This window comes from Pieris rapae, chromosome 24 (genome assembly GCF_905147795.1).
Source record: "Pieris rapae chromosome 24, ilPieRapa1.1, whole genome shotgun sequence".
Lineage (NCBI taxonomy): Eukaryota > Metazoa > Arthropoda > Insecta > Lepidoptera > Pieridae > Pieris > Pieris rapae.
This window is the reverse complement of record NC_059532.1, coordinates 2,778,647-2,790,084: the sequence shown is the minus strand read 5'-3', so window position 1 is coordinate 2,790,084 and position 11,438 is coordinate 2,778,647. Positions and strand designations below refer to the sequence as shown.

General features: G+C 34.1%; 1 protein-coding gene across 1 annotated transcript; it reads left to right on the top strand.

Moving 5' to 3' along the window:
* LOC110996648 (xaa-Pro aminopeptidase ApepP) lies at positions 1–11,435 on the top strand. Its single transcript, XM_045633680.1, has 15 exons — positions 1–127; positions 1,094–1,200; positions 1,745–1,880; positions 2,794–2,889; positions 3,273–3,349; positions 3,776–3,910; positions 4,412–4,486; positions 5,512–5,589; positions 6,619–6,749; positions 7,549–7,701; positions 8,178–8,307; positions 9,322–9,499; positions 10,152–10,243; positions 10,725–10,838; positions 11,241–11,435. The coding sequence occupies exons 1-15, from the start codon at positions 118–120 to the stop codon at positions 11,433–11,435; spliced, it is 1,707 nt and encodes a 568-aa protein (XP_045489636.1). The 5' UTR covers positions 1–117.
* Positions 11,436–11,438: the final 3 nt, after the last annotated feature.

The window sequence follows — 11,438 nt, the reverse complement described above, 5'->3', positions numbered from 1 at the left end:
GGTTTGAGCGGGTCTTCAGGCACGGCTTTAGTCACTCCTACAGAGGCTTTGGTGTGGACAGATGGCCGTTACTTCACACAATTCTATCTTTAAGTCAACACAACTGTATGGGGACTAATGCGACAGGGTAAAACTTTCTATTAACCATACGAAGACACTTAATGAAAAACAAAAACTACAATGGAAATGTGCTAGTGTTGGCCTAGTGGCTTCAGCGTGCGACTTTATAAGGTCGTAGGTTCGATCCCGGGCTGTGCACCAATGGACTTTCTTTCTATGTGCGCATTTAACATTTGCTCGAACGGTGAAGGAAAACGTGAGGAAACCGACATGTCTTAGACCCAAAAAGTCGACGTGTGGCAGGCACTGGAGGCTAATCACCTACTTGCCTATTAGATTAAAAAAATCATGAAACAGATTCAGAAATCTGAGGCCAGGACCTAAAGAGGTTGTAGCGCCACTGATTTTTATTTTATTTTACAATGGAACTGTCTAGTGACAATAAAAATGTGAATTCAGCTGTGACTGACTCGAGCAATTTAATTTTTAAAGATATATTTTTTATATCAGATGTTTCATCTTTTAAATTTCTGTCACATTATGACTATCGTACGAATGGCATTAGCAAGTTTATTTATTAAATATTGTTACAAATGCGACGGTCCTAGTTATGTGTATATAGATGTATCACGTCTCTGTATATGTTTTAAGCACAAATCTAGTTAAAATATTGATTTTTGCAGATTCATGCTATGTATAAGAGATGGCGCTGTATGTGAAAAAAGATTTTCCCGTTTTTCTGTTGAAATACTCCCTGAATTTTAATAAATTGTTTAATTGATATAAACGCCACGGAGCCCGAGACCTTTCCAACGAATGCTAAACCGTGGAAATCGGTTTGTGCGTTCTGGAGTTATAGCGTCAGGAAGGAAAACCCGACTTATTTTTATATAGTAGAATATATATATCCTTCGCAGGAATAAAGAAATTGGCTAAACGACATTATCTGACAGAGATGTTATGGAGAATCTTCGTCTACTTTGCTATACGAAAATTTATATAAAAATCGTAGAATGATCCTTCTTCGTTTCAGGTACAGATCTGTCAATACAGGCGTGGTTAGAAAGAAACATGGCGCCGAATTCTGTGGTGGGACTGGATCCAACGACTTATACCAGAACAGCATGGACACCATTATATGTACGTTCGAGAGGATACGTTCCGAGAGATGTTTTAACGAGATTAACTTCTGTCTTGTTCTTAATGCAATCATCAAGAACTAAAAACAAGAAATACATATTTTGTCAAAACTATTTACTGGTTCATTGCTTAACTTCAATTATAATTGGAAGTTCTAACCGTTTGTCCCCTGTTAGAAATTTAAAAAAATTAGACGTCTGTAGCACAAAGTTAAAATATAATTTATATTATATATATATATATATATATATATATTTATACGTATACATATCTGTATATCTGTATGTATAATATCAATTAAAAATACCCCTCAATTTTATTCAAAACAAATAACATAATACATAAAAATATATCTAATAACTAACCTTAAAATTTAATTATTAAAAAATATTAAAAGGAGTCCCTTTAGGCAAGGTTCCGAAGATACTAGCAGCGTTCCCCCTTTGAATAGCTAGACTAATTCCTATATTATATTATATTTTAACCCCTAAAAGATAGTTTTAAATATTTTAAACATAATATCATATCTATCTTTACATTACAGAATGCATTATCAAGAGCCAATGTCACATTAAGAGCGATTGACGTCAATCTGGTTGATGTAGCTCGAGCAAGAATCAACGAAACAGCGCCGCCAAGACCGAACAAAGAGCTCTTAGCACTGAACACTTCTTACACAGGTGATTTTTTTAAGCAAAACTTCTATAGACGCATGAGAGTAACATTTTTACGGATGCAACGTCACGAACATGTGCAGCGTTTTTGTCGAAGAAAAGGGAGAGAGATTGAGTGAGAGTGAGAGAGGGAGATCGAGAAAAAGCACACGCTATTGGTTGATGTATTCGTTTAGTTACATATTAGAACTTTAGATGGAAATTCAATTTGTGCAGTAAACGCAGATTTTTTATTAATTTCTATTATCAGCACGTATAGTGTGTAAACAGTGTGAATATAGATATACAAATACAAAGGGCGATCATATACTTGTACATGATCATCTATTGGGGCTTATACCTTAGTAATAATTAATTTAAAAAGAAGTTTCACTTCTGACATGTGCTTTTTTTTAACACATTTCACAACTGAGAAGTTTAAAAGCGCATTATTACAGAATCAATTCGATTTTTGTTAAACATAGCATTAAAACATGTCTGTAACACACTCTAGAGCTCTGGCATTGTGTCTATGGGTGGCCATTACATCAGATGAGCCTTTCTTTACATCCTATGAAAAACTTAAAACCTATTCATCGATGGCTTCTACTATTTATGTATGATTTAAATTGATTTGTTTAGCAGATAAACACGATTTTTTTGAGACAGTCAAATCTACTTATATTAATTTAGTTTGCGGCAAGGGCGTACAAGAAGAACAAAGAACTATTTTAATTTAGTTCCTTGGTCATTAGCTTGTATCACTCCCAACCACTTCCACTTGCAAACAAGAGTTCCAAGTCCCCCGATACTCTTACATAATCAGTATCATCAAATTCAGGTGACTTATTTCGAAATGTTACATCTCCAAAAGATGACGATGAAGGAACTTGGAAAGAGGTTTCCCTTTTAGAGAACTAAATCTTGAACATTTTTGTAGGAAGAGCAGCAAGTGAGAAAGTGTCTGATCTGATGTCTGAACTTCGAGACAAGTCAGTTTCTGCTTTGGTGTTGACGGCTCTGGATGATATTGCTTGTGAGTATTAAAATATAAAACAAAAGTTACAGTGTGTTTAAGATATAATCTAGTACCATCTACAGTCTGTCAATCAGTCATTATAGCTGTATTCCAATGTACACGGAGACGCTTCGCACAAAACGCACCAAGGACGCAAACAAAAGATACGCTTTGCATACGTTAAAAAATGTTTAAAACAGCAATACAAACTAGGATTCCCTGTGGACAGTCAATCTCTTCCATTTGACATATTAACGTTATTAATAGATTTTACAAAACACTTTTATAATTAAACTACTGTTGCAGAAGAATCAAGTTTTGAATCGGTAGTTAAAATATTTATTTATAAAAATGTGCAGTTATATATAGATAGATAAATGTAAACTTTTATTTCATTACAGACACACTAAATGTCCGTGGATCAGACATACCATACAACCCGGTTTTCTTCGCCTACCTTATTATAAGAACTGATGTGGTATGTCAATAATTTTAACGTGTATCATTAGCCTAATAATCTTCATATCCCCTATATAAAGTATAAAAATAATTGTAATATATTTGCGAGAATATTATCTAAGTGTTCGCATATGCACATAATGGTGTGCAAATTTGTTTTACATAATAAAAAGATAGAATTTAAATTACATCTAATTTGTATTTGTATTAAGTATATTGTACGTTATTTCAGTTTACTTACATATAATTACAAATAAAAACCTAAATTTATACAAAAAAACAATTAACATTAAAATATAATATTAAAAGGGGCTAGGCAAGGTTCAGAAGATACTGGCAGCGTTTGCCCTAGCCCTTTGAATATCTAGACTAATTCTTTGTCCGAGGTAGCTGCAAGCTCTTTGGTCTAATTTATTTATTTTCTAAGTCTTCCTGAATATTTCAGAGCAACAATAACATAATATTGTTTTGGGGCAACGGCGTCTTATCATCAGATATAGCACAACACTTTTCAGCGGAGAACGTGGTAGTTGCTGTCAGACCATATTCAGATGTGTTTGACTATATCCGGACTATGACCGTAAGTTTATACTATAACACAAAAAACTTTTAAAACAAATGAACATCTAACCTCATCTTTTAGTTAGTTGTCTGATGTAGTATGTGTAATTATAATCGTAAATTAATACGCGTAAAATTCTGGCAATATGTATTTTGTATTTATTGATCAATTTTTTAAAACCGACTTACGGCTAAATAATAAAAAGTGTTTTTTTTTTACTTTTTTCTATAAATTAGGTTACAAATGTAAAACCTAAAATCCTTCTGGGCACGCGTTCTACGATGTTAATACCGTTTTGATCATAACGTTCCCACTCTTCTCTTCTCACTCTCTGCCATAACTCTTTTTATATTTCTGATGTTTTGAAGAGTAGGTTACAGAAACATAACAAACTGTTTCTGCTACTTGAATGCTCAATTGGAGGTCAGGCTGATCTGGCTTCAAACGACGTAGACCAAGTAAATTTCCTTAGGTGCCCGTTTTTTCGCAAGGGTTAATATATTTTTACATAAATTTCAGAACGAATTGCCAGCGGGCAGCACAATTTGGCTTCCAACGGGAGCAAGCCATGCCATACATTCCACAGCTGAAATGGTAATAATTAAAATATAGTCTTAAAACATATATTAAAAAAATATTGCTTGCTTGACTCATCTCAGAAAATTATGTTACACTAGTCTTTGAGATAAGTTTTCCAAAGAAATAATTCGAATTTTAAACATTCATAATCGAAGTTGAAAAATACATAAATCAGTGGCGCTACATCCTCTTTAGGTCTTGGCCTCAGATTTCTGAATCTGTTTCATGATTATTTTTAAATCTATGAGGCGAGTAGGTGATCAGCCTTCAGTGCTTGACACACGCCATCGACTTTTTGTGTGTAAGACATGTCGGTTTCCTCACGATGTTTTCCTTCACCGTTCGAGCAAAGGTTAAATGCGCACATAGAAAAAAAGTCCATTGGGTGCACACAGCCCAGGATCGAATCTACGACCTCAGGTATAAGAGTCAAACACTGAAGCCACTAGGCCAACATTGGTCTACTCTCTGTTCTTCAAAATCGAAGTTGAATCAAAGAAAAAACTTTTTAAATATATTAGTTATACGTCAGAATTTGTCGGGATTCGATTCCTTTTATTATTTTAATCGCATTGTAATAGACTAAACTATTATTATAGTATTTAAAACAAATTATAGTTAAGAAGTAAACCTTTTCTTAGCTTTTTATGGAAATAATTTAGCAAATGATTTACAAGCCGAAAACTCCAGCTCCATATAACTTAATTTTAAATTCTATTATTTTAATGTCTAGTTAATGTACTGTATTTACAATATTCCTTATAATCTATATAGTTATAATAATAATTAAAACTAATTTAAAAAGTTTTGTCCCTGTGAAAGTGTATATTTAATTGTATTACTATTTATACTTAGGGTCCTTCAAGAAAAGACCGTACAAATTCTTAAAAGGCCGGCAACGCCCTCGCGAGCGCTCTAGCATCGAGAGTGTCCATGGGCGGCGGTATCACTTAACATCAGGTGAGCCTCCTGCCCGTTTGCCCCCTGTTCTATAAAAAAAACAGTCGCATTAGAAGTTACACTTAAATATATTCTTTCAGAATGGCAAGAATAACATCATCACATCTATTTCTCCCGTCGCGTTGATGAAGTGTGTTAAGAACGAAGTGGAATTACAGGTAAGTAATGCAAAAGCCAATTACAACACACACGCATTACACACTTAAAACGCACCTTGTAGTTTAAAATATTGTTTTTTATTTTTTTCTTTGATTATTATTATTTTGTGTGATTCTGTGTTTGTGTTTTGTTAGTAATAAATGTTGTCAATGCCACTTAATCTATTAAGTGGTTCAATTCTGAAGTCGCTTCACAAGACACTTCTGTTGCGAACTATCGAATCCTGGTGTTAAATCTACATTCTGGGATGTCTAAAATGAGTGTCCACTGTCCATGAAGGCAGCAAGGCTGCAAGGTCATCCTTTTTTGGGCGTTTTGTCCCTTTTTTGTCAACCCCTATAAAATGTTGATTTCTGGACTTAAACATTCAAGTCAAAATATAATTTACTTTCATAAGTAACCTACAATTACTTAACATTTGACATTAAAGGCTTTAAAAAGTAAGAATTTTATCGAGAAGAACTGAAGTCAATAGAATTTTATCATACAGGAGCATATTTGACTTCTCGACATTGAATACTCTAGATCAGTGATTCCCAAAGTGGTCTATATCGACCCCTAGGGGTATGACAACCTGCATGGGGTCTACGTCAGCGAAAAAAAAAATTGGAGATCCACGATAGTTGACACATACACCGATAGTACCTATTTACTAACATCATACTATCTTATAATATCAAAACATGTACATTATTTATAAAAGTTAATATGAAGTAAAAAAATACTATAATATATGTTTATAAAATTGTGTATGTTGTAGGATGTTGGTATTCGCTCTGTGGTCGCAATACATTTTGAACTTGTAAAAACAAAAAAAAATTCAATTAATAAATGTATAAATTAACGAGTTTTTACTTTAAATTTTTAACACTCAACTTCATTACAGTTAAAAATTTACAGGAAATTAATATCAGGTAAGTAGGTGGTCTACCCAACACGGAAAAACATGGCAAAGGGTCTACGACACAAAAAAGTTTGGGGAACTCTGCCCTAGATGGACGATTGTAGCGATGTATCTTTGTTTTTAGGGTTTCAGATCAGCACATATCAAGGATGGCCTCGCTGTGGTCAGGTTTTTGCGCTGGATTCACCAACAAGTTGATACCGGTGTTAATGTGACAGAAATCGACGTTGTCAACAAACTGAATGAACTTAGGAGGTAAAGGGAGTTTCTTCAAATATGGCGTATGGCGTCAAAAAAGCCTTTATATACGTCACAATTTGGATCTGAAATTATTGTGCAAACAGTTTTGAGAAATGAAACAAATGCTAATTTTTATGTATATATTATAATTATTTTTGAGCTACGCCTAAGTTTTTTATATGTTCTTTGTAACTCTTCATCAATCTTATGAGAATTTAAAGATATTGGCATCAAGGCTAGTCTAATGATCGATCAATCAATCAAAATTCATTTATTCAATTTAGATGCGGCTTAAGGCATGCTTATGAATGCCAAAAACGTTTACAAAATTCGCGAAAGAGCAAAACTACGCCATCCGTTCGCAAAACTACCAGAAGGCCTTGTTCTGTGAAGAACGGATAAGAAACTCAGCAAGTTTTACCCTCCCTCTACATAACAATAATTCTAAGGAAAATGTCATAAACCACAACGTCATTACATAAGTAAAAAAAATTAAATAAAAATCTGTTCTGTGATTTACCACATTCACCATTACACAAATAATTCACAACACTTCAAAGATAACAAAACAAATTATAACAATATAATTAGAACTATTGCCAAGCGTTTTTATCTTCTAGGTAGTCATTAACCTTTGCACATTAAGGTTTTTTTAATATGTGTTTTGAATCTGTTGAAGGGCAGATCGATTATATTCTGAGATTCCCCGGCCGATTAAATAAAACATTTTTACTAATTAACAATTTCTCTCCGCCTTAAGCACTATAAGCATCACATTACATAAAACTTTATCTTCAAAATAACATATTTATAGTGAAGAATTGGGCTATCGTGGTCCGTCATTCGCAACGATCGCTGGCGCAGGGGAGAACGGGGCAATTATACACTACAAGCCTTCTACTGAAGGTGACCAGCGAGTAATAAGAAGAGAGGATATGTTACTTGTGGATTCTGGTGGACAGTATCTGTAAGTATCATTTAACTATTAAAATTACGTCTCGTATTCGACAGCAGCTAAGTTATTCGTTGATACAACTAACTGAGAGGGTACAATGAAAGATTTTATACAACTTGTGTTTATTAACTGAATTTTACGTTCAAAGAAAATGTAGCAAGCAATTTCAAAGTTTCATACACAAGTCCTTAGCCATTTAGTTTTCAATTAAGAGTTCAGTGAGAGAGAAGTGAAACGCTCAGAAGTCTAGACTGGAATGATCATTACTTGTAACCTAAATTGACCCGCGTAGAGATGTCGGTGCCTTAATTGGACATGCAGCAGATTAGGCTCGGGTTTTATTAACGGCTGTCTCTAGGTACGCAGTGCCTGTAGCTACAGTTTCATCTCTATTCTAAAAACGACCAATATTACGTTTTATACTACGTTTAGTAGGACTAAACGGTCATGTAATTATGAAAAAGCGTTTATAACAAGGTTTTTTACAGCGATGGTACAACTGACATTACCCGCACACGCCATATGTCCTCACCGACTGAAATGCAGCGTTTGACATTTACACGCGTCATGAAGGGATTCATTTCGCTGGCCACTGTTGTCTTTCCTAAAGGGACTACGGTAAAAAATTTTATTTGACATTTTTTTAAATTATCCGCTACAATTAATAACAATTAATTAATAATAACTATTGTGTGTGGCTTCAGCGTGCGACTCTCAGACCTGAGGTCGTAGGTTCGATCCCCGGCTGTGCACCAATGGACTTTCTATGTGCGCATTTAACATTTGCTTGAACGGTGAAGGAAAACATCGTGAGCAATCCGACATGTCTTGGACCCAAAAAGTCGACGACGTGTGTCAGGCACTGAAGGCTGATCACCTACTTGCCTATTAGAGTTAAAAATGATCATGAAACAGATTCAGAAATCTGAGGCCAAGACCTAAAGAGGTTGTAGCGCCACTGATTTTTTTTAACTATTTAAGACTGTATTTCAGTCAATATTACATATAATTATGGTACAATTACAGCGAAAAAATAAACCAATAATAACGACGACACACTCGCGAACCGTTTGGCATAGAGCGTGCCTCCTGTCTTTAAAAAAATATAGCACTCAGAAATAGAATTCAATGTAAAAAATCTGACCATTGAAGGTGATTAAGTGAAACTGTCTATGATCGCTCTGCCAATCCCCCCCATCCTCTTGTCGCCAACAGTAAGCAAAGCTATCAAAATAGTACATAAAGGTATTAATTTTTTGTAGAAATCCCCGAAGCATAGACAATGTATGGGTAGTAATGTTAATAATTACTGTTGACGTAATCACCAAATAAGAAAATCAAAGAATCCCCCTCCCCCCTATTGTGCTTACGTCATCGACACCTTACCTATCTTTTAGGTATGCTTTTTAAAGGTTTCAACTGCTTTTAGAATAATAATTATTAATATTTATGTATTGTTATAAGATTTAGGAATATAAGTTTAATTTTTTAATGTTTTTATGTAGGATAATTGGTGTGGGAATAATTTTGGAATTCTATCGAATTAGTAACTGTTAAGATAGAAAAATGTAGTGGAATAAAAAAAATATTAAGAATAATTTTATTCATTCGTCAATAAAAAATGTGTTTCAGGGCAACATTCTAGAAACGCTCGCACGTAAATCTCTATGGGACGTCGGTTTAAACTATGCCCATGGAACGGGGCACGGCGTTGGTCATTTCTTAAATGTACACGAAGGACCATCTGGAATCGGCAGTGCGTTGATGGCAAATGACCCCGGAATCGTGCCTGGAATGATATTTAGCGATGGTAAGCAAAAAATGTAAAGCGTTATTCTTATGCATTTTTTCGGAATGTAAAATTTATAAACCACTAGCTGATTTATAAATTTTCAACAGACGTTATCCAGTACACGTCTTACACACAAAAATAGTCTAATAATAATTTTCAGATTGAGCATTAAATGTGTTAACTAAGTTTCTTCAGCATTTATTATACCTATACTAGCGACCCGCCCCGGTTTCGCACGGGTGCAATGCTGATACTAAACATCTGACACTACAGAAAATCTGTGAACGTTGTATATAAAAATGTGGGTTACCCATAAGAGATAGACATATACCATCACGGACTTTTCTGTAGACCTTTTCAATGTGTACAATAATGAGTACATTATTTTGATAAAACTCGTAGGGTTCAGCCTGCGTTTGCAATGTAAGCGGAAAAAATATAATTATTTACGACATCACATTAGAAACCTCAAAAATAACAGTAATTCTCCACTATTTAATGGATGTTATTATACATATAAACCTTCCTCTTGAAACACTCTATCTATTCAAAAAACCGCATCAAAATCCGTTGCGTAGTTTCAAAGATTTAAGCATACAAAGGGACATAGGGACAGAGAAAGCGACTTTGTTTTATAATATGTAGTGATTATACCTATTTTTTCTCACAGAACCTGGTTATTACGAAGTGGGTGAATATGGAATACGCCATGAAGATTTAGTCGAAGTCATCGAAATGAACCGACAGGCGAATCATATTTTTGTAAGTTTTTCTTATTTGTAAGTGATGTATCTATTTTTCATATTATTGACAGTAATATTTGTGAGTGAGAAGATATTAGTGACCTCGACGCGACCATATTTTCTCGTTCCTAATATGACCTCACCTCTTTTCTCAATTCCTTACAATTACTACGTCATGTTCTGTTTCCGACCAAAATCGCGTGCCTTTTGCTTTATCCTTTATTGTATTATAATGTATTATCTTCTTTCATAATCAATAATAATATTAAGATTTAATATTTATGTTTTTAACTAGCTTTTACCATTGTTTCCTTTTGATGTGTTTCTTTAATTTGTCTCGCATTTCGTTTCCTTACTTGAAAAAGTTATAAAATAAAAAAAAAGTATCTATTTCATTCTCCATCGGACAAATACTCATACAAAATTGAATTATTAACTAATCATCACATCATTTCGTCATTAATTACATTGAAATGTATTAAAAATTCTTTCCTAACCAGGCGGAAGGTATAGTGGGCAACTTCTCGGGCGCTGGCGTTGTTGCTTTCCATTCCTTAACTCTTGTTCCTCATCAGACTGCGATACTAGATGTCAATTTACTAAGCGATGACGAGGTAATTAAAAATTTCATCAGTCTTATACAAAATTTTTGCTGCACAGAATCTGTTTAACGTCTGTCGGTTTCACTGAAGTTTTTATCTATGCTTTTCCATCAATAACAAATATTATTTTGAAAATCGAACATGTTTAATTTCAGCACTAATTAGCTCAAAAAGAGCACAGACTACGGCTAATATTGTTTTGTCAAATAAAACATGGCCTGATAATATCCCATCCCACTTTTTGCATTTATAACTATGCAATAGATTTAAATTTTAATGGCCAGGGTGTATTAATAATATTTATATGCAATGAAAGCTTACGTTAGAAAGTCATACGGTAAACTGTCAAAACTCAGCCGTCAAAATAAAAAATAATATTTGTTCAATATAACGAATGTCTTTCCTTTATTTTAGATTCGTTACCTTAATACATACCACGCACGAGTGTTGGAAACACTTGGTCCGATTCTCCTCGATCGAAATCTCACAGATGATCACGCTTGGCTGAAAGCAGAATGCGCGCCAATTCTACGCAGCGCCGCCATTTTGATTAAAACCGCGCCAATATTAGTCTTTGTTTTAAGCCTAATAAATGTTTGTTTCAATTAATAG